At 39.5% G+C, this 22,948-nt stretch overlaps 1 protein-coding gene across 7 annotated transcripts in view; it reads left to right on the forward strand.

The window, feature by feature from the left end:
* MIDEAS (mitotic deacetylase associated SANT domain protein) overlaps positions 1 to 22,948 on the forward strand; it is a 59,191-nt gene that overhangs the window by 29,983 nt on the left and 6,260 nt on the right. For 4 of the 7 annotated variants that reach the window (XM_015864589.2, XM_015864588.2, XM_015864591.2 and 1 more), the window contains 12 exons: positions 2,824 to 2,929; positions 6,596 to 8,282; positions 11,637 to 11,957; positions 12,943 to 13,288; positions 13,743 to 13,809; positions 17,055 to 17,197; positions 18,058 to 18,161; positions 18,614 to 18,689; positions 19,913 to 20,001; positions 21,135 to 21,284; positions 21,478 to 21,651; positions 21,945 to 22,144. In XM_015864589.2, the coding sequence (XP_015720075.1) occupies positions 6,831 to 8,282; positions 11,637 to 11,957; positions 12,943 to 13,288; positions 13,743 to 13,809; positions 17,055 to 17,197; positions 18,058 to 18,161; positions 18,614 to 18,689; positions 19,913 to 20,001; positions 21,135 to 21,284; positions 21,478 to 21,651; positions 21,945 to 22,144 (3,122 nt within the window). In that variant the 5' untranslated portion in view covers positions 2,824 to 2,929; positions 6,596 to 6,830. Of the gene's footprint in view, positions 1 to 2,823; positions 2,930 to 4,079; positions 4,200 to 6,595; positions 8,283 to 11,636; positions 11,958 to 12,942; positions 13,289 to 13,742; positions 13,810 to 17,054; positions 17,198 to 18,057; positions 18,162 to 18,613; positions 18,690 to 19,912; positions 20,002 to 21,134; positions 21,285 to 21,477; positions 21,652 to 21,944; positions 22,149 to 22,948 lie in introns of those variants that run through there. The other 3 variants (XM_015864595.2, XM_015864594.2, XM_015864592.2) reach the window with 3 other exon arrangements.

The following is a 22,948-nucleotide window of genomic DNA, read 5'->3' on the forward strand; positions in this document are numbered from 1 at the left end:
TCAAGTTCTCTGGATTGTTTTTTTGCTTCTTGTCATTGCCTGTGAAGCCATTTTCCTTTGATCCTTTAGTTCCAATTAAGGGCAAGCTGTAAAACATTCATTTTTTTTGCTATGCTGTTTAAACAATTAGCCTTCCCATTTCCTGGGGCATTGATTTGTAAGGCTTCCATCTGATACAATTCTCAATATTAGTCTCTTTTTAGGAAGGGTGGAGTAGCTGATACCTGGCTTATTTCTGTCATCTTTTAAACTGGAGACCATTCAATTTTTTCTTGTTCACTTTGAGCTTCTGTTGCTGCTCTTCTGTTGTGCTAGACTCCTGGAAAACACGCCTTTCACTACAGAGACAGGCTTTCTAATCATCTGTGGAAGATGCCCTACTGCATAAAGCACACTGAAAGGGCCATTAAACCATCATTCTCCATTACCTTTTTGGCTTTCGTGAACTTGGCTTTCTTGTTACTCAGATGCTTTCAGCCTTCTCCTTCCTGTATCTATCAGGTAGATTGTTGTGCTTTGCCCTCTATTGAGGTTACAAGCAATGTCTATTTTCTAGTTTCCCTTGCTCCCTCCTAGGGCAACCTGTGGGAAAGCTGTGCTGTTAACCTTCCTGCTGAAGGTGTCTGAAGGTGGTGAGTGGGAGGCTGCAAACAATCTGTAGGAATTCTGATGCTGCTGTCTGAAACAAAATGTGTCAAAGTACGTGTGTGGGAGAGGCTTCTGAGGGAGAGACTGAAGCTGTTTTCATATGCATAGGACATGGACAAGCTGTGCAAAAGCTTTGCAAATCCTCTACCAAACACAAAAATTGTCCCATATTTTCATCACTGCCTTGGGTCTTAACCCAAGACTGTTGCAATTTGTGGCAGTTTGATAAGAGACCAATTTCTGTTCACTGGAAAAATACCTCGTTTGTGAAATGCCATAAATCTCCAGTCATTTAAAAATATTAAAAACCAACAAAACAAACAAAACCAGAAACAAAACCCACCCACTGAATTATCTCTGTCCTGCTACTGCACTGCAGGAGTTCAATTTTCTTTGCCTTTACTATGTGAATGTAAGTAGCTCATCCTATTCTTACCCTTCTTGGTATGGAGGAGGACTGATAACTAGTATTCAATATTTTGTTCTTGATCTCTCTTTTTTTTTTTTGTCCTGATTTGTTGCATGATCTCAGAAGTGAGTTCCTTCCCCTCTGTTCCTCATGAGTAAAAAATGTGTGTCATGATTTTTACCAGTTTAATACATACTGGATTTGATGATGTGATGAGCAAGTTCAAGCAGGACTACTAGATTGCTCTCTCAGGACACTGGTTAGCTTTCTTCATTTGACTTAAATGCAACAGTTATTCTTGGAATCTGTTAATTAACATTAAGTAATTGAGCTTTCTAAGGGGAGATCAGTAATTTGAGTTGCTGGCAGCAGGAGGGTTTTGTTTAGGGGAAATGATCTCATTTCTCTAATTTGACAGATTCCCTGCAAGGATCTGAGGTTGTGAGGCTGAACATTTTTTGTTTATCACATTAAAAAAAAAAAAAAAGAAAAAAGAAATACATAAAAGCTAGGATTATAGTGGTGAAACAGAAGATGCTTTCTACTATTTATTATAATTTTCTGCTTCCTTAGCTTTTCCAAGGTTTAAGGTGAAATCAGTCTTTCCAAAGTCATTTCTACCATTCTCTGTCAGAGAACATTGCCTGCAAACAATCCCAAAAGACATGAGGAATCTGCACAGTGTTAACCTGCTTATCGTGCCAAATGTAGGAGGTGTGGCAGATAACTGAGCAAAGCACAGGACTGCACGGCCCTCAACAGATAGATTGAAGAGTAGTGTTTCATGTTACTTCAGTGTGTGAAGTCACAAAGTTGGTATGTGAAATTGTGAAGTATGTTTGTACTTAATGGAAGATAGCATGTAAAGAAAGGAAGTAATGATGAGTGTTTGTTACACATACAGAGAAAAAGTGTTAAATAGAGATGTAAAGAAAGACTTGTAATAAGAAGTGATGACAATGGGATATTTTCTGCTTGTCCATCAAATTAATAACCTCTTAATGTTAGTTTAAGAAAAATGCATGGAACTAAAAAGTTTTTATAATAAGCTCTCCAGGCCAAAGATAAATAGTGATTGCATGGTTGCAATGGATAGGATGCCTAAATAATTCTTCAGAAGCTGCTTTCTGTTAAGTGAAATCTATTACTGGAACCTGATGGCTGTTGCTTGCCTAGTGAGTGGCTCTGAATGCCTAGGTCCTGCACTCCTCAGATCTATGCATCTTAAAATTATTTAACTGAGAGACCTCTTCAGTCCCATTATATATTTAAATCTTCCAGATGACGTTTCCTAAACTGGAGACGGATTTTCTATGCTTTCTGTTTTCTTTAATAGTGCTCTAGTGCAGATATGCTGGAGAAATTTTAGCCAAAAATGCTAACTCTAACTTCTCTCAGTAATGTGCCACAGGTAACTTACTGTATGTTCTTTCATTCCATGAAATACTGCATTAGTATCCATTGAATATGTTTATCTAATCTGACATTCCTGTTAATCTAGAAGAAAAAGCTTAACAACACACACACACACACACCAAAAAAACAAAACAAACAAAAAACCAGCCCACAACCCTTAGAAATCTAAAAATATCTGCAGTACTAAGGAAGGTGACATCCAGTTGGCATTTTTCTGAAGAAAAGTTGGAAGTTGTTCTTACATGCCAGGAGTTCCTGGAAGTGAAAGTAACTGGTGACACTGTGTGCCAGATTTTACAGTTATTAAAACTAAGTGTACTGATATTAGGTTTTGCTTTCTCTCTGTGCAGTGTAAAAGCAATGCAGAGTATCATAACAACTCAGTATTTCTGGAGACAAGACACATGATCTTCTGGGAATTATGGTATCAGAACTGGCACTGTGCTTTGTTTGAAGGTAAGAACTTGTCAGAGATTCACTGCTCCAAAGCACACTTAAGCCTGGAAGTGTGCTGTCACTTTGCTACTTCAGTCTGAGTCTTGTGCTGAAATTAGAGTAAAACGAAACCTCAGAGCAGGTAATTGGTTCGGATGATGATAATATGAGCTCATCCCTTGAACTCAGGGAGGGAAGCCTGCTTAGTCATAGAGCTAGCTGTGCTCAGCCAATCAAGCTGCCAAATGTGAGCTTTCCTGCAGAACAGTCATGCTGCATCTTGAACATTATCACTTCAGCTTAAACTATGGACTATTGTTATTAAGATGACTTACAAGAAATCATAAAAATTAATGTTGTGATATATTATCATCTAACACTAAATGCACTAAGTCCCTTCCTGTTGGAGACCTCTCAGTTACAATTTCTTTATTTTTGCACACAGCTGGGAGAGTTGGAATTTTCACTTCCTTTAGTTTAAAGTACCTGTAACACTTTTCTTCTCTGGTAGTGTCAGCTTCATTATCTCAGTTTTTGTACTGCTGTAACTTCAGTTCTTCAATTGCTACGATCTTCTAGAGCAACAAGGTAACTTCTGTAAGTGGCAAGCCATGTTTTTAGAAGTCTCTTTGTGCAACACAGAGATGCATCAATAGAGAACTCTGTTGCTAAAGGTCTTCTGGATAGTTTTAAAGGTGGTGGTTGCAAACTTCAGCCATCTCTACTAGGATGTGCATCAGGGGTGTGGTGGGTGGTTTGGTTGGTTGATTTGTTTGTTTCTTTTTTTAAGGGTTAAATAAGAGTTGAAGTTGCATACCTGCTTTTGGGTAATTATCTTCATATTCTTCCTCAAAGAGTAGAAAATGTGTTTCAGCAGAGCTTCTAAATGTGTTACAGGTTTAAATTTGAGCTAGTGATATTGTTCTGATACACACAAAAAGTGCTGTTGTTTCTATCATAATTATGTGACTGATCAATAGAAAAGCACACAAACATCAGTGGATACAAAACTGGTATAAGATTGGGTTGGGGGGAAAATACTTCGTAATAATCTCAGAAAGTAAGATAGTAATCCACTATTGTAGTTATTAATCATGTACTGTGATTAAGCTGTTAGCTCTGATAAATTTCTAGCAGAGATACAAAAAGCAAGGAGAAAGAATAACATTAACACTCCTGGGAGGCATATACCAACATTTCCACCTCCACGTTTTTGCTATCATGCAACCAGTTTCCTGTTGTGGAATATTTTTTCTTTTCACCATGACATTTTGAAATGGGATTTCATCAAGTAAGTTTTCACTCATTGATGTACTAGTTACAATTCAAAAGGTATATTTTTCTATCACACGTCCATAAATTCTCCTAGAGTTCCTTTAGTCTTGTTGAAAGAGGACTGGAAAATGAGCTGAGAAGTTGCACTTAGAAAAGGAAGGAACGCCCTGGCTCTGTGATATGCGGTGGCAGAGATCCATGGTTTGTAGCCAGGGTGAAGGGGGAGGGAGCAGAGGGAACAGCTATGTAACAGACTGAGGAAGTGAGTCACTGCTCTGTGAAACACAGGCCTATGGTTCCACTAGAACCAGAGCCAAGCCTGGCCTCCAAGGTGGAAATTGCATAAGTTAATTTAAACCCTTTGTCTTTTCCTCCTTGACACACTACCAACTCTGCCATAGTAATAAAACCTGCACTGTAGCCGTATCCATTTTGAGGAAACTCAAGTTACTGAACTTTAGTGTGCTGTATAGTTCTTTCTTATTATTTTTCATCTTATACAGAGAGACTAAAGGATTTATTTCAGGTTTTGATGGAGTGTGTGTGTTAATCTTAGCAGCTTTGTGCAGATTTGTGAAATTCAAGGACAGTTTTTCTGAGCAGTAGCCTTGTTCTTTTTTGAAAATTCCTTCCAGTACGTACAGTACAAATAGGAAAACTGCCTTTTCATATAAAGGAAGAAGAGGTGCCTCCTGCAGTTGATCCCTAAACTGCATGTTTGTTTCTAAAACACTTTGTGACTCTGGAATAAAGTGTATTATTTTAGTAATAGGGAATTTGCAAACCTGTTTTCGTCAGTCAAAAAAAGTGTTTCTCTTTCATGCTTTCGGGTCTCTGAGATTTAAGGCCATTTAGTTGATACTTACAAGTGATGCTTTACTAAAGGTTTTCCCCATAATTCCTGATGACCAGCTGAGCTCAGGTGGGAAAGTCTCAAATGTTTTGCAAAATCCCTGAAGGGGTACAGAGCTATAATTGTTGTTTGTACCTGCGCCTCTGATGCCTGAGAATTAAGTTCATTCATCAAAGGAAGCTTGATTTTATGGTAAAAAGTATGCTATAAATGTCTTAATATCTTAAATCCATCTTAAAATATCTTACAAATCTTTCAGAATTATATTGGCACAATCTGTCTTGAAGTGTATATCAAGAAGAGACAGTAACAGAGACTTGCCTATCATTACTTGTTTGTTCACAGTTTAACAATTTCACTAAATGTAAAACTGAACTGCTTTGCCGCGAGTGTGACCTGAGCAAGAGCAGTTGCTTTCAGCTGTTGAAAAAAACCATCTTAAAGCTTGAGCAGGCCCTTTTCTGCAGCATGTAGATGCCCGATAGGTAGTTCTGAATTGGAAAGTAGTGTGGTTTGTCTTGCCTGGTGGGCAGCTCAGTACCACACAGCTATTTGCTCAGTCTCCCCAGGTGGGATGGGAAAGAATCAGAACAGTAAAAGTGGAAGAATTTGCAGGCTGAGATAAAGACAATCTGCTAGATAAAGCAAAAACCAGGTGCACAAGTGAAACAAAGCAAGGAATCCATTAACAACTTCCCATCTGCAGGCAGATGTTCAGCCACTCCCAGGAAACTAGGGCTCATCGCATGTTTTACTTTATTGGGAAGACAAACTTCACTGCGAATGTTCCCTCTTTCTTTTCCCCAGTAGTTACTGTTGAGCACAGTGCCATGTTATATGAAAAATCCCTCTAGTCAGTTTGATGCTGAGCCCCCTCCCAGCTTCCTGTTTCCCCCAGCTTTCTCTGTGTAGGTCAGCATGAGAAGTCCTTGGCTCTCTGTGTAAGCACTACTCTGCCATAAGTAAAACATCAGTGTGCTATCACCACTGTTTTCACAAAAAACCCAAAACACATCATCATACAGACAATTAACTTTATCCCAGCCAAAACCATGACAGAAAGCAACTATAATGATGGGGAGTTAGTAGGGGGTGATGGGCTGTTGCCTGATTCTTTTCTTCAAAACATTCACTGGAGCATCTTGCTGTGTGTTTGGCTGCAGCCTTAGTGTGTTTGAATGTCTTTGGGAAATGTGGCCTGACACATTATTTTTCTCTTTGGTGAGTCATGAAGGTTTTGTTTTGTTTTGTGTTTTTGAGTTCAGATTATCCTGGCTAATTGTCCAGATGAGAGTTTAAGAGAAAAGCATTTAGAGTTTGATTAGTCAGAAGCCTGTGTGCAATTGGGTATTGCATCATGCAAATGTATTATATCTACTTTGTAAAACTAAATTGTTTTACATTCTCTTGGCAAGTCATATCTATTATTTCTTACACACACTGTCCAGATCTTTGTTTCCGTCAGAAATAGGACAGATATGCACATAACTGCTTATTGCATGAGTTTTTATATTCCATTTATCTGTTAATGATTCACTGTAATTGCTTCTCTATTTCAGGACCTACAACTAAGTGGACCCTACTGACCTGTGAACAACAAAGGATAAAAGTGAAAAGAAGCGTGAGAAGCGCACATAGAAAAAGGAAGTGGAGGCACTTTCATCTGGACTTCTTTCCTGCCCCTTATTACTAATACTGAATGGAAAAGAGAGATTTATGTGCCTTTTCTCCCCCAGTCTCAGGGATGGGTGTATTATAAATACGGTGTGTGCAGTTGGAAGAATAGACTGAATCATGAATCTTCAGGCTCAGCAAAAGTCTTCAACCAAAAGGACTGGGAAACGAATTAATTATTTTAATGAGCAAGATATAACTGCGTCATCAAAAGAGCCGCAGCAGCAGCTTAAAGAAGGACAGTATTATGGTCACGGAGGGAATATTCCAGCCTCCCAAACTATGGAGATTCCTCACACAGCAGGATTAACAAGTGCCCCCAGCAATGTTGCTTTGATGAACTCAGTTTACAGTCAAGATAGGGGAGAATCAGTGATGATGTCCCAGTCAGTAACAGCTGTCAAATGGCAGAATTCACTAATGGGAAACAGGTTGCCAGAGAGAGGCGATGCCCACTGGCAGTCTCCATCTGCAATGTGGAACCACAGTATGGTTTTTGGGAGCAATCCAAAAGGACCCCATGCCAATGCAGGTGCCCCGGGCTTCTATGGTCACCCAGAAGCCCTTAAAAGAAATCAAGAGAAAGGAGTATTTGTGTCTCAGATGGATTTGTATGAAGATGCAGTCCAACAAATGATGTCCCAGAAGGCTCAGCTGGAGCAGCAAGCTCTGGTTAGACAGCAAGCACAAATGAATTCCTTTCATCAGATGCAGAAACAGCAGCAGCAGAATCAAAGTCTGCCATTACAGCCTTTTCAGCTTGCATTTGGTCACCAAGGCCAGAAGCAAGGTCTTCCTGAATTATTGCATGTCTTTCAAGAAGCCCCAGCTTCTTCCACTCCAGCATTTACTGCTCAACAAAAACAGCAAGCTCTTCCCCAGCTACAACTGTTTGAAAATTTCTATCCTCAGCAGCAGCAGCAACAACAGGCTGCCACACAAGTTTTTGGTCTACAGCAAACTACTTCCATAGCACAGCCTCATGTGGCAGCTGCGGCACCTCAGCATCACATGATGGCACACCAGTTTCAGCAAACAGAGAGGAACCAGGAACTATTCAAGGCTCTAACAGAGCAGAACCAACAGACTGTGCTACCTCAGACCCAGATTCCTTTTCCAAGAAGGTCACGGAGACTCTCTAAAGAAGGTGCCCTGATGACATCTACAGGAGAAGTGACAGCTTCCAAGCAGGCAGAAGAACAATCTGGCAATTTATTTCTCCATCACTGGCAAACACATCAGCAAGAAGTCCCATTGCAGCAGCCACTTGAATCACTGACCCATAACAAAAGTAGCTATTCACATCCCAAGAGAATGGATCAGGGGCAGAAGGATGTCCTAGCCAATAGTGAACTGTGCCAGATGGAAACGGACAGGCATGCCATCGCTCAGAATGGCAGAGATGCAGAGAAACAGCCAGTAGCAGCAGAAGAAAACACTCCAAGAACTAATGACTTTCAGGGTGTTAGGGGTGGTGTAATCCAGAGTACACGAAGGAGACGGCGTGTTTCTCAAGAAGCCAATTTGCTAACTTTGGCCCAAAAAGCTGTTGAGCTGGCTTCTCTTCAGAAGGTAAGGCATATCTCCTAGCCAGTGTAGTGTGAGGGCTGTTTTAGACAACAAAATAGGGCTGAAATGCAAATGAATTTATGTGCTATGCAGGATCAGATTGTCTCTTGATGCAAGAAGTGCTGCAGTGCAGTAGGGACAGCTCTGTATAGTCATAAGGGCAGTTATACTTCACTAATACTGAATGAAATTTTAGTTCAGGACTAAAAAAACCAAATATTTTCTGCTTAGGCTTCAAGCTGATCAGGAATGTAGGGTGACGAATATGAACAGCTCAGTATCTTTTGACCATTCTCTTTTATGTTAAGGCTACTACTTACCTGCTATTTTTCAGTTTTAGATGTTGAGGTGTTTCTAAATTGTACTATCTAAAATGACTTAATGCTATTTGCTTGTTCAATATTTCACATAAATTAAAAGCCTAAGGAAGCCTAATTTACTTTAATAAGATGTGCTGGTCATAAGGGTACCTTCTTTTTTTTCATGAGAATGGCCAGCAGCAGCTGCTCAGAGTTTGAAAATCTGAGGACAAAGTCTGCATGTAGATTTTCTGTAGGACTTGAACAGGGAAGAAATTGTATTGAGTGACAAGGTAATTCTCTACTATCCTTTTAGTGTTCCATCAGTCTAACTGTCCAGTGTGAATACAGTTTGGCAAGATGGCAAGGCTCAACATTAGCACAGGAGAAAGTTGCGGTAGCATTTTTGTTGTTTGTCTATGAGGTGTGCTTTGCAGTTTTCTTTTGGGTGTGGTTAGACTAATCTTTCAACAGGTCCCTCTTAGGAGAAGTTAAGATACACTTTTCTTTGGGAGCTTTGTTGCTAGGGAGTGATGAAATACAGCTGTTAGAGCATGAGCTGCTTTTACCTACAGGTTTGCTGCTCAAGTTGCTGACCAATCAGACAACAAAGGGAAGGAATTATTACTTTTTTTCCCCCTTCTGTCAATATTCTTTTTTCCTAGTTTGCCTGTGGCTGGGATTGGTTTTTCCATAGAGATATATGCTTCTTGAATAAAAGAGCTGGGGTCTTGTACAGTGACCAGTGGCTGTCACTGTCGTGAATCCTTTTTGCTCTTGTACCAGTTGAACAAGCTGTTCACCAGCAGGTGTGATACAAACTTCAGTCTGACCTACACAGTGGCAAGACAAAGACAATAGGATTAAATTATTGATGAAAGAAGATATATTCATAATTTCAATTAGTTGTTGGAATGTTCCAGTGTAGAAGGTGCATGTATATGTGAAAACATTATTTTGGACAGCAGTATCAAAATATATGTGCAGTGTCATAAATGATGCTTTGCACCAGAGCTGCCCATCTACAGTGTCTGCCTTTTTCAATTGTTTTTTTTGCTGCTTACAGATTGCAGTGAAATCTCAACTCTTAGTATTACTGTTTCATTTTGAATATATCTGCTGCATGTGACTTCTTTTAGAGGTGACTTGAGGAGTACACATGGTCAGTACCAAAATGACTGATGGGTTTCTGTAGATCTACTGAAAGATTCTAGGCCAGTAGTGCATTCATCAGTATTTATGCAAGAGTCTAAATGGAAATGCAACAGGTTGCACTTGTTGGAGTTGTCCAGCAGCCCTCCTACCACCACTTCTGTAATAGGGATACTGAACTGGCTGAAAATCACTAGCAATTTGACAAATGATGGTCCTGTCCCTTGTGTGATGATTCCTTTTTGCCTACCTCTGGGTGTAAGCAAACTGTTTAGAAAATTTAGTTTTATTCAAATAAACAGCTTTACTCCAAAATCAAAGCTACCAGTTACCGTTCTGGAGTGAAGGGAGGTTCTCAAAGCTCATTAATTCCTTCTACAGCACAGTCTGTGCCAGCTGATGCCAAATGTGACTTATCAGTTCTGTGTTTCATTGTCACACAATGGGGGATGATACCTCCAGTCTGTGAAGAAGCAGCCAAATTTTGAAACTCCTGTGCCATTTATGGGATAAAGCTTCCTGTGCTACTCTAATAAAATATCCTGCAGGTAGGAAGTCCTAAATCTCTTAGTTCTGATTGATTTTACTTGCCCAGGCTTAGCACCTGGATTTAGGCCTCTTGGAGAGTCTAGAGCTCCAGCTTCAAGCTCTGGCATCTTGTGATAGTGGGGTTGCCCTTCTCTCAGTACAAATATATTATCGAAGTGGGACTTCAGTCTAGTCCTTCTAGCTGTTTGGTTATTTGTGCACCAGCTAAAGCTAGTACATTAACTCTCCAGTGAAAGCCAGCTCTCTTGATCTGTAACGACACTGAAACAACAGGAGGGTTTTGAAACCTTACAACAGAATCTTCTTATGCTAAGATTTTTATTAGGATTATGTGTTCTTAGTGGCATATGATCTCTCATCGTACCTGAGAGATGATATGCCTTAGTTTCCATTTCATAAAGCTGTTCACGTAAATTCCTCATTAGGTTGTGACTCTGATAGAGAATGAATTTGCATAATAATCGCTTTCCAAACAGAGCATGACGTTTGAGAGATGTTCTGAAGTGCCTGAAGAAGCATTTTCTACAGCTTCTAGATTATGCTTGTCTGGAGTTTGAGAAGGACGTTTGCATCCCCAAAGGGAGGTGTTGTTGAAATTTGTCCTTTGACATCTGGCTTCCAAGTGAACTGGCAATTACTTTGAAGGAGTGGTCCTAGAGTGGAATGAACGTGCAGATAGTCATTTGAAGTAGTAGAAATCGCTTATCTAATGGTATCTGAAGTTACTTGGTGTTCCAGTACCCATGTGTCTGTTCAGTAACTCATCATCCATTCTCACATCCTGGAAGCTCAGTTTTTTAGAACTTCCATGAATAAAAGTAATCAGAGATGTGGAAGCTGTAACACCAGTGCAAAACATGCTGACTTCTAGTTATGCTTTGTTGATTCTACTGAACAAAAGTTCTTTGGGCAGTTTGGGATGCGAATCTCAAAGGCTCTGCTTACAAATAAGGAAAGCTGCTTCTGTTGAGTAAATTGGAAAAAAATACACTAGAAACCTAGCTTTTTTTCTTTCTTTCTTTATGAGAGATTTAATGTTACCAAGTTTCAGTCTTTTCTGGTACAGAAGTCTAATATTTGAACTTAAAAATTTGCAGCTTATAGTCATTACTAAAACTGAAGAACCTTTGTGGAAGTTATATGGTAAAGTGTTTGAGACTTGAGGGAATCCTCAACTAATTCTAACAAATGCTGATCATATTGTTGTCAAGTATTCTTTTTCTTCCAATAATGCTTTTCAAATCCCTTTCAGCCTGCAAATTGCATTGAGAAATTTGATATACTGTGCAAGTGAGAGACCATCTGATTCATTATGCAAGTACTACAGAACTTTTAAGTAATCTATCTTTCTTCTCAGGAATCGGATACTCCAGAAGAGAAGAAAAGTGTGCTGATAGCAGCTCCAGGACCTACAGCTGCTAAAAGCGTTGTGGAATTTGCCAGTTCTTCACCAGCTCCCAAAAAAGCCCGGGAGGACAGCAGCCTTGTGCCTCTTATCATTCCTGTATCTGTGCCAGTGAGAAAAATTGACTTGCAAAACCTTGAAAAAGAGAAGTCTGAGGATGGGAAACTCCAGAGAGGCCAAACAAACGATCGAACTCCTTGTGAACGCAAGCCTTCTGTGATAGTCACTCGGAGGCGATCTAATCGTAATACTAACATGGAAACCTCATATCAGGTATGGGCAGGTGAAGAAACCAAAGAGAACCATAGCTGTTAGTTCTAATTATGTATTATTTTGCCCACAAACTTTTCTATTAAGGTAGTTTGGTCTCATGGTTTGAACTTGGGATGGGACAATGTTTAGTTTCTTTTTTTTTGTTTCATAATGCTGCCATATATTTGAGGTATCACTGGCTTTTTGTGACTTTATTGCTACTACTAGTACACTCAACCAATGCTCTACTGCTAAACGGTAGAGTAAATAAAGCCAGATGGACAATAACACTGAAAAGAAATATTTTGTCTCCTTGAGAAAAGAATTCGTTTTCCATATGTGTATAGTTAGTAATGAATTGTGAGTAGTGTGTATATATCTCCAAGAATGAATAAAATGGAAGCTGAAGATTTATTCTTATGAAATTGAAATCTCTTTCTGAGGTTTTGGAGATCAGTACTTGAGTGTTCCCTTTCAGTGTATTGGTGGTCGGTGGGCTTTTGTTTTCTAAACTCTTTTATCCATCTCTTGAGAAGTATAATATAGTATTTTGATACAAAAAATAAATGGCAGGCATCTAAGGAGGTTTCTGTGCATTTAATGCACAACCATTTAAGAGAACACTGATATTTTCTGCTATTCTCTTATCTCTATCTTATACCACTTTGTATGTGTGTCAGAATTCTGCCACACTTATGTGTGCTCTTTTCTAGCTACCATCAAATTGTCACCATCTTTTCAAAGGTTGAAGCAGATACATCTGTGATTCCTGTGCAGTATAGCTTCATAAACACTCAGAGATAGTGTTGCTACCTAATAGTTCCCTTATAGCTCCCCACTGTCTTCTGCCTTTTACCTTTGCTAATTGTTGAGACCCACCCTCCACAGCTGCCCTATCCCTATCCAGATTTTGAGCTGATATGGAAGAATGTTGTAATCTTGCTGAAATTTTGCATGTGACTTAAGGGCTTATAATGAAATTAATTATGTAACCTTTTTCTAATAGCACGAACATGCTGTTCCAAAGGATGAAGCAGAGGGCTTTGCCCGGAAACCAAAGCAGCGCCCAAGACCTGAGCCACTCTTCATACCACCAAAAGCTGGCACCTTTATTGCACCACCTGTTTATTCTAATATTACACCATATCAGAGCCACTTACGGTCACCTGTCCGTCTGGCAGACCATCCTTCTGATAGAAACTTTGAACTACCTCCTTACACTCCTCCACCAATTCTTAGTCCAGTGAGAGAAGGATCTGGGCTGTATTTTAATGCTATCCTCTCTTCAAGTGGTCATCCGGTTCCACCTCCAATGACTCCTAAAAGTGCTCACAGAACTCTGCTTAGATCAAGTAAGTTCCACTTTTTCTTTCCCTTCTTCCCTTGTCTGATTTGTGCTTAGGAACTGTGGAGCAATAGAAGGATAATCATGACTTCTGGAGTATGTCAAAATAAGATTTATTGGTGATGAAGTTGGGGTAGCTAGGATGAAGGGATTGCAGCACTCCTTCCATCAGTCCATAAATGTTAAGATGCATTCACAAGTAATCTCCAACACCCCCTACTGACATTCTCAGGAATGGAAAAGTCAGTTCATTTTCTATAACAGCCGGTCATTATCTTGGGCTGAGTGGGCAGTAAGTAGTTATTTGTAAGATGTAAAAGGTGAGTTCTTCTTGGGCATTTTAAAATTGTTTAGCATATGGGTGCTTGTTTTGAAATATGGATACCTCTGACAGATTTATAAGCTGTGTGAAGAACATATCTCATGAGATGAGTCTGAGCAGTTCTTTCTTTGCCTTGCAGACAGTTCAGAGGTGACCCCTCCTGTTCTTTCCGTGGTGGGAGAAGCCACTCCAGTCAGCATTGAACCGTAAGTACCCAGCAGAGTCTTAGCCTGGTAGTAAACCTGCTTCTCTTCCCACTCCTAAACCTTTGACCTGCTCCATATATAGTTGATATATCCTCTTAGAAACATTAAAGCTATTCCTATTAGTGACTCAAAATATAAATGGCCTTTTAGAAAAAACAACTCTGTGCAATAAATAACATCTGGGCAAATGCACTTTTAAATTCTGGTGGTTTTGCCTACTTTCTTTTACTATGGAGCCATCTCTGGGCTGAAATAGCATTGGTTAGCTGAGTGAATTCAGTGTCTCGTTTTCTTATGTACATGTATTTGGAAGCTCTATAATTGTTTGAGAGTGGGAAAATAATACTCCTTTAGTGAAAGGTCAAAGAAGAATAAGGACAAATATAGTTAGATTTCAGACTGGCTGCTCAGATTTCAAGTTACCCATGTGGTACGTATTAGCTTCAGCACAAATGCGAACGTGGTTTAGTTCCCTCTTAGGCCAGCTCAGTCTGTAAGCATGGTAGCCACTTGCATGCAGTGTGTGGCCTGAACTAATAAGCTCAATTAATCTTTTTAGCTGTTTGTGTGCTGTGAAAGCTCAGACACTAAAACCCAGTGGCACTAGAGAACAATTTGAAAATACTGAAACTGCAGTTACAATTTTAGGCTTGGTGCCAGTTCTGCTAAAACTGTCAGGAAAAGCAGAGCTATGAGTGTCTCTGCACAACCCTTGTAAACTCTGGAAATGTTATCAGTTGGAATTAGGGCCTACAGAACTGCAAGATAGTTCCATTTCTGCTTGAACTCTTGCAAAATCTAAGCATAAAGATGTATGGCACAGCGATAGTCATGTGAATAACATTCATGTAACTCTACATTTCTGACCTCCTGCAGTCAGGAATCTCTGCTCTAACTGCAGCATATCTTATTAATGTTTTATATCTTATATCTTATTAATGATTTAATTTTGGTTTGGTTTTAATCTGTTTTAACAGTAGTTTAATTCATTGTTTTGTTGTTGGTTGAAGTGAACCTCTTCTTGAACAGACATTTTTGTTTTCTCAGCAGATCTTGATCATCTTTGCATAATGTTACTAAGTTTTGTTGTTGCCCCCGATGGTTTAAATTGCTGAAGTTAATGGCATAATATTGGCTGTGGATTCAGCTGTGGATGAAATTTTTCCAATTTGTTACTATAAAATTCAAGCCATCGTGACTTTGAACTTCCTATTGGCAAAAGAAAATTAACTTGCATTAGTGTGCAAAGAGCTATCTTGTAATCTTGGGTCTTAGTGAACAGATGTTTAGGCAGACTAGAAAACTTTAGATATTAAAATCAAAGTAATGTCATTCTGTGTTGTCAAAGTAATTAGTTTACTGCTTCAGTGCTAATTTGTGCAGTAGTGTTGTGGTCTGTTATGTGGGTGCATCTTCTATAAAGGAAGGATGTCCAGAAACATTTAAAAAATATTATTATTTTAAGAAAAAGGGGAAAAAAAGCACAATTTGATCCATTGGTTTGCATCCTTGGTCCTGTTAGAAGCTGATTATAGCTTATGATTGCCACATATTGTGTTTTTAATTGCTTGCTTTGTCAGACCTTCTGCTAATGCTTCTTAAAAGGTTATTTGATTGCAGAGATTTGGAGTAGGAAATGTGCTAATGAAGCTTAATTCTTCAGTCTGTGAAGTAGATTAATAGGCAGCTGGTGTCACACATCTGAGTGTCTTAGGAGTCTTGTAGTTCAGTTCCTTTTAAGTCTTCCTTGTAGTCACTCCTCATCTAGCCTCAATTCTGAACTATGCCACGTGGAACTGTATCACAAGGTGTCCCAGCAGCATTGATTATAAGCAATAGCTTTTGCTATACTGAAATCTAGGCATCCACGTTAAAGGGAGTCATGGAATAACTTAGCTGTGGTGGACCCTGGAAGGTCACTTGGTCCAAGCTCCTACTTGGAGCAGGCCATATTAAATCAGATTACTTAAGCTTTTGTGGTGGAAATCTTGGTTTATTTGGATACTACAGGTACTACTACACATAGGCTCTTACTGCTTAGGGACACAATAGTCAATGTTTAGTTTTAGAATAAAAGGTCATTTCTGAGATATCACTCCTAGCTTGCATTCTTTTCCTCAGGTTCTTCCAGCTGCTACTCTCCCTCTCACAAATGAGGCCAGAAGAGTCGCTGTCTGGGGACATAAAATCTCCCAAATTTCCCTAAGTATCAACTGACTTTTTGTCTGTTTCCACTTGACAGCAAAGTCAGTTACTTGTAGCTATGCCTTCTAGGGTGGGTCAGAAACCATAGCCCTTTCCTCCGCTGTAAAACTGCATGCCATACCAACAGGTGAGACTAATAGTGAGCAGAATATTCCATACCAATATCATTTTGTAGTCCATCACAGTGTGCTGAAATGAGGATGTATGAGGGTTTTTTATTTTGCTTTTTTTTTTTCTCTTTCAGCAAGATTTTATCAATATTGCATGAAATCTCTTGCTTTTTGTTCTGCTCTCATGCTGTATATCCCCAATAAGATAATCAGACAGTATATTTTATTTTTCTCTTCAACAAAATAATCAAGAAGACTGAAGGTAGATGTTCAAGAAAGGGTGAATGAGTGAAAAACTACAGTTTTAATAGACTTCTGTACCTGTAAAATACTCTAACCAAACTGAGTTCTTTCTAGGGTTCTTCATTCTCCATGCAGCTTCCACTCTCAGTATGTATGAAATTGAATTATTTTTCAGAAGCAGTATCTATTGTGTTGAATCAGTTTTCTAGACACCCTGAAACACTTAAAACTGCAGGTGTTACAGGTAGAACATTTTCAGCTGCCTTTGTTATCCCCATGCCATGCCACTAGGCAGCATCCCTGGCACTTCACTTTTGACTGGAACTGGAGATGATGTTTTGGGGAAGATGACAGGCAGTATGTGGTGTTCTGTATAAAGCTTCTCTGTTACGTTAGTTATATCTGAATGTTATTTCACCATCACCTACTTACTGCCAAGGAAGTTTTCTGAGCAGTTATTAGGAGACCCTACTTTAAGTATGATTCCAACCACTGATTGGTAAGATAATGGAAACTGATAGTGAATATAAGACCTCTTATCTTTTCAGTTGTAATGTACAGTACCTGTTCTTGCTATACTGCAGAGCTTGCTGAGTTTTGGTTTCTCCATAATTTGTGTTTTTAAAAGAGATGTAGACTGTTTGGATATTGTAGAAATTACCTGACCATGACTTATCTTCTCTGCAGGCGTATAAATGTAGGAACTCGCTTCCAAGCAGAAATCCCTTCACTCCAAGACAGATCTCTGGCAGCAGCTGATGAACATAAAGCAGAGCTTGTATGGCAGCCATGGGGCGACCTGGAAACCAACAGAGTCACCCAACAGAATGGTAAGAATGTGGGAAGGCTGATGCATAGGTCTGAGTGCCACTCTACTACAGCTGTAGTAGAGGTAACCACATGTCTGCTGTAGGCATAACTTAAAATAGAGCTGCTAATTATCAACACATATTTAAATGGTCTTAATAGCAATCTTAGGACTAAAACTTATTTTTCTGGATTGTGTGTGGGGGCTCGATGGTTGATAAGATTTTCTTTATTGAGATAAAATGAGAACGTTATTTTGTGTCAAAGATAGACTTGCATTCAACAAAACTTCCTTGTCTTGGTTAACATTTGAGTGCCATGTGTAGTTAGCTTTTAAACAGATGCTCTAGGTGTAATAGAATTCGAGAAAATCAAGTTGTAGACACTAGTCAGGAGGAGGAAGCAGGAGCCGTGGCAGCTAGTTAGCAGATAGAGTAGCTGTCTGCCTTTGGTGCACACAGGCTGTGGCATGTACAGATGCTGAAGAGGGAGTGTGGGTGGTCTTGGAAGAATTTTTTCATAATAAAAAGGGTATTATGAAATGAAACTTTGCATAGATCATAGAATTGAGAGGGGATTGAAAAAATCTGAGGTGAAGGAAGATTGGAAAACAGTGAAGGAGACAGGAGTTGCAAAAATCTCCATATGTAAATAGTGCTGTGTGTGGCACTCTGCTCTGTGACCTTGCTGTCTAATTAATTCCTTTGCCCAAATCTGACCCAAATAAATCTGCAAGGTTTATGCACTCATCATCTTGGTTTTATCTTCTGTTATGTGTAATTCTGCTTCAAAAAAAAATAAAAATAATTAGTCATGTGAATTCTCTAGGAAACTTGATTTTAATCTTCTAATCTGAATTTGTTTGGTATCTCTGTGGGAACAGTGGAAAGCCTGCTAGCTGCTGCATGCTCAAGCATTTTTCCTGGGGGTGGAACCAACCAGGAGCTGGCACTGCATTTCTTACATGAAGAAAAGGGAAGCGTTCTGGTGAGTCTTCCCACCTTTTTGCTTTGATGTGGTGAAAGATTTTAATGAAGGCCAGGTGACCTGTTATTTAATGAATGGAAGCCCCTTGAAGACTCTGTCCCTTGCTTCTAGCTCACACTGCTTAATGTCCCTTGGAGATGCTGCTGCCCCTAAAGTATTCTTCTTGAACTACTCTACTATGTTCACTCCCTGTGAACTTATTCTTTTCTAATACCTTTCTATTGTGTCGGTCCCTTTCTCATTACATCTTTTGTATCACTATTCCATCACATTGATCTTTCTGATTGTTACAACAGTCAAAAATGTGATTTTAAAGTTGTCCCATTTCATGTCACAAGTATTAACTCTGATGTAGGAAAAAGAGAAGAACTTCTTTTCAATCAGCTTACCAGAAAGGAGTGGATTAACAATTACAACATCTTTGTTTTCAATTTTTGTGTTGTTTATTTTAGGGAACTCTGACCAAGCTGCTATTGAAGGGGCCAGTACGATCACCTACCCATCCTCTGGCAGATTATCACTACACAGGTTTGCTAACCAGAATAACTCTGTGCTGCCTGTATGTCTTAAGGGATTTCTTCCATATTTTCTTCTTCTCCTGGGACAGTCTGTAACGTTATGATAAGATTTAAAGGCCACAGTTCTCCCAAGTATGTCAGATGATGACTTGCCAGGAATTTTGCATGTGCAAATCATGATACAATGTAAGAAACACTCCATCTCTTAGAACACGTGCATCTATGACTTTGCATATGTGTGAATTCTGGTTTTCTTTGCTGGAGAAAAAGGAATCTGATCCCTTATACTAAGCCATGGAGAATGCAGAAAAATAATTAGTTCTTAAAGGAAAGACTGTGGTAACCTCAGGGTCACAGCTTCTCTGGCGTGGATTTCCATGCAGTGGAGTTAAGAAGGGTTATGAGGGAAGAGATCTGAAGCATGCTGAAGAAAGCTAGGAGGAGGTGAAGAGCTCAGCCAGCTGTTGATGCCTGTCATTGTTTCTGTGAAATGTATAAGCCATAAACTGTCTTTTTAGTGTCGTACCTAGTTAGGAATTGTTAGGCTGTGTGACACTATTTCAGTGATCTAGAGTGACCGTAGCCACTTGAGAGTCCTAATGCAAAGTGACAGAGAGACATTTTATAGCTGCTGCCACAAAGTACAGAAATTGCATTTATTCATTATTACATACTGCTGCTATAATGCTGTTGCTTTGGTATATCTATAAGGGAGGAGGAGATTCCAGAATGTTTGTTATTGGAAGCAAGGATGCTAGAATACTTAACATATTTAGGATGTTATAAATTGTCAAGTACTGTTTGCTGTTATGTCTCATCTGGTATCGTGGATTGCTGCTGAAAGGGAAGATCCTGTTCTCCTGCCCCTACCATTTTCCTTTTCTCATATCTAATGACTCAGTCACCACAAAACACATCTGTTAAGCTTGCTGTTTAGTTGAAAAATATTGTAGTTCTTCAAAGTAGCTGGTTTTAGTGAGCTGAACTGAGTTAACATGGAGGGCTGAGTACTAGATCTAAAATGAAGATGTGAGAGGAGGGCCAAAGTGAAACAGTAAGGGAAGGGTTAAAAGCAGCCTGCAGTTATGTAGGATGAGGTGCAAAGTGAGACTGTACCCTTCTATGTCTGCATTCCTTTTTTTTTTTTTTTTAAAGGGACTCTTTAAGAAAAACTAGCTAGAAGAGTTAACGTTTGACATTGCAAGGACTTAGTTGCAACTTTTTTATCTGCAGGATCAGACAGTTGGAAAGTTGCTGAAAAGAAGCTTTTCAACAAAGGCATTGCAATCTACAAGAAAGACTTTTTCTTGGTCCAAAAACTGGTGAGTGTTTTACTGCTGTCGTTTTTTATGGCAATGGTATTTTCTCATGTTTGAACATTTAACACAGGAGATTAAATCCTGATATTTCTGAAACGTCAGTATTGAGCACACAAGATTTTGTAGAGATGAGCACAAAATCCCACCAGAGATAGCTACAACAGGAGGGGTTGGGTTGGCTTGTTTGTTTGTTTTTTGCTGTCGTTGTTTACTCAACCCTTGTACTTTCTGCATTTCTTCCATTAGTCCACATAGCAGAGATATCGCTTCCACAGGGTGTATTTATAGATGCTGGTAATGTTCCAGTACAGCTTAAAGGGCTTGCTTATAAAACTAAACAGAAACAAATCTGATGAAAAGGACCAAAGAAGGATATGTGAATGATGCATCATTTTGTTCTTTTTGCTGTGACGCTGATATTTAAAATGATCGTTCCTGTGTGTTTTTCATGAGGTATGACACCTCAGTGAGAGGAAAGCACTTGAAGGACTTAAAACACAGAATCGGGAGCTGTATTTGTTTTCTCTGAATGAAACATCCAAAATGCGTTTAAGTTATAATAGTCTAGAAATTAAGAATATACTCCCAAGTTTCAAAATAATCCCCGATAAAGAATATGTAGACGGTCATAGGCCTGTACTGATAATTGTCTGTTGCTGTATGTGTGTAAAATGCATGTGGCCAAAACAGGAAAGTACTGCAAACCTTCCTTTCCATTTTTGGAACGGTATTCTGCTCTGGTCTGCTCTGAAGTGCTGCTGTAAAATAAAACTCTCCCATAAAACTGAAAGGCTGCCCTCAAGCCTGACAGCTCAGTTGGAATGTTTCACATGCTAAGAGGTGCAGTAAGCAGACAAAGTGCCAGGTTCTGTCACCTTTACATTGACCAGCTTTTCTTTGGGAAGTTGGTCTTGTAGACTTCAAAATGAATAGCACTGGCAGTAGGGAATGGGCTGTGGGATGGGGCACACAGGAGAAGAGAACATGGTAAATAAGGGTTTAACAGCAGTTGTAGTGAGATCGGGACTGCTAGGGAAAGAAGAGCACAGGGTGTATTTATTGCACCCTTACTGATTGTTTAAAAACTTTCTTAAAACCATGCAATACATTGAACTTCTGTGTTTTCCGAACACCAGATAAAAACCAAGACAGTGGCTCAGTGTGTGGAATTCTACTACACGTATAAGAAACAAGTGAAAATTGGTCGGAATGGGACCTTAATTTTTGGGGACATAGATGCCGCTAATGAGAAGACTGTGAGAGATGAAGCTGAAGTTGACATCAAGGTAATTTCCTAAATTTCTCTCGTCTCTCTTGGGCTAAGTTTGATTTTATGTGCTGTCTTGTTTGGTAGTAGAATCAAGAGCAAAAACAATCTGTCCAGTGTGGAGTTCAGACTGACAAGCTTGTGTCCTGTATTGCATAATGACATTTACTTGCAGACACCAAAATTAACGGTTCCCTTATTTTCTGGTGAAGAGTTCCCATAGGTTTGCACGTGTTCTTCCTCTCAGAAGGGACTTTTTCAGTGAAGAACAGGGGCACTTGGAAGAGGAAGAGGAGGAAGAAGAGGAGGCTGAGGAAGGGTTGGATAATAGAAAGAAGAGCACACTCCTTTTCAAAGATGAACAGATGCTACATGATGATTTAACAGTAAGTGCTGCATTGTGCATATTGTGCTTTTTATACTATCTTCACTCTGTAAGTTGTTTAGAAAATACCAGGTCAACAGTTCAAGATGTAGAAGTTTCTGTCTTCTTCCAGAGAAAGGGCTGGGCTGAGGTAGCTTAGAGTGTTGCTGGTAACAAGACAGTGTGCTGTTCTGGAAGAACTGAGATGAGTAAGGCAAGGAAACTCAAATTAATTATTTGTAGTTGATGTACACTTGGGACCACAATGAGAAGTGGGTTTTGGTTTGTTTGCCTTATGTTTCCCTCTCTCTGAAGGCCAGTGATGCCAATATAAGGAGTCGAGAGGCAACTGTTACAGGCAGAATTGGAAGAAGGCCGAGGGAGACGACCATGAAGCCTCGAAAGCTTATTCCTGCTCCAGTGCAGAGGAGGCGGCGAAAACAGAAGATAAAATCAGATGTTACCAGTAAAATCCAGAACACAGAAAACACGTTTCCATGTAAAAAGTGTGGCAGGTAAGAGCAACTCAGCTTCCAGCAGTAGTCACGGAATTACAGTACAGCAGGCTGGAGAGGCTGGCAATAATTTTAATAAGGCATTACCCTACTTAATCTTGCAGATTAGGGGTTTTTACAGTGTTTGCGTTTTTTTTTATTTGTTTGTTTTTAACAACTTATAGCTTTGAGATGTCTTTCATATCAGGTATATTGATATTAAGGTACTTCAGTTTGGCTAATTACCTTCTGACAGTTCTTCAAATGGCATGAGACGCTGCCTGCATTTCAGTGGTGTGTCGTATTTGGATGGCAAGAAAATGAGATCTCCATCTAGTTAAATCACAAAGGCCGTTAACAAATTGTTGCTATGCCTGAGACTTGGCTGACCCTGCAAAGCTATATTGTCCCTGTGTCCTCAGAGAGCATGTTGTACTGGAAAGGTTAGAGCTGTTAGAAGGCAGATGGCTGCTTGAAGAGAAGGAACAGGGAAGGGTTCATAATGCTCTCTAAACTTGTCTTGTGACACTTGTCAAAATAGTTATTGGTGAGAGATAGAGGGATAGATCATGGTAGTGCAGAATTGGGAAGAAAAAGCTCAAATGTTTCCAGCTATGTGGATAATTTTCTGGAATGGCAACTGACCACTTCCATGTTTATTTTATTTTTGCAGTGTAGGGGGAATGGCTAAAAAGCAGGGTTCTGTTGTGTTAAGCAGCATGTGTGTGTTTCAGATGCCAGTGTTGCCCCTCCAAATTTGAAAAATATATTAAGAATCAAAGCAAGTAACTCAAGAGTGCTCAGGATCTCCTGCTAATACTTCAA

The sequence above is a fragment of the Coturnix japonica genome, chromosome 5 (genome assembly GCF_001577835.2).
Source record: "Coturnix japonica isolate 7356 chromosome 5, Coturnix japonica 2.1, whole genome shotgun sequence".
NCBI lineage: Eukaryota > Metazoa > Chordata > Aves > Galliformes > Phasianidae > Coturnix > Coturnix japonica.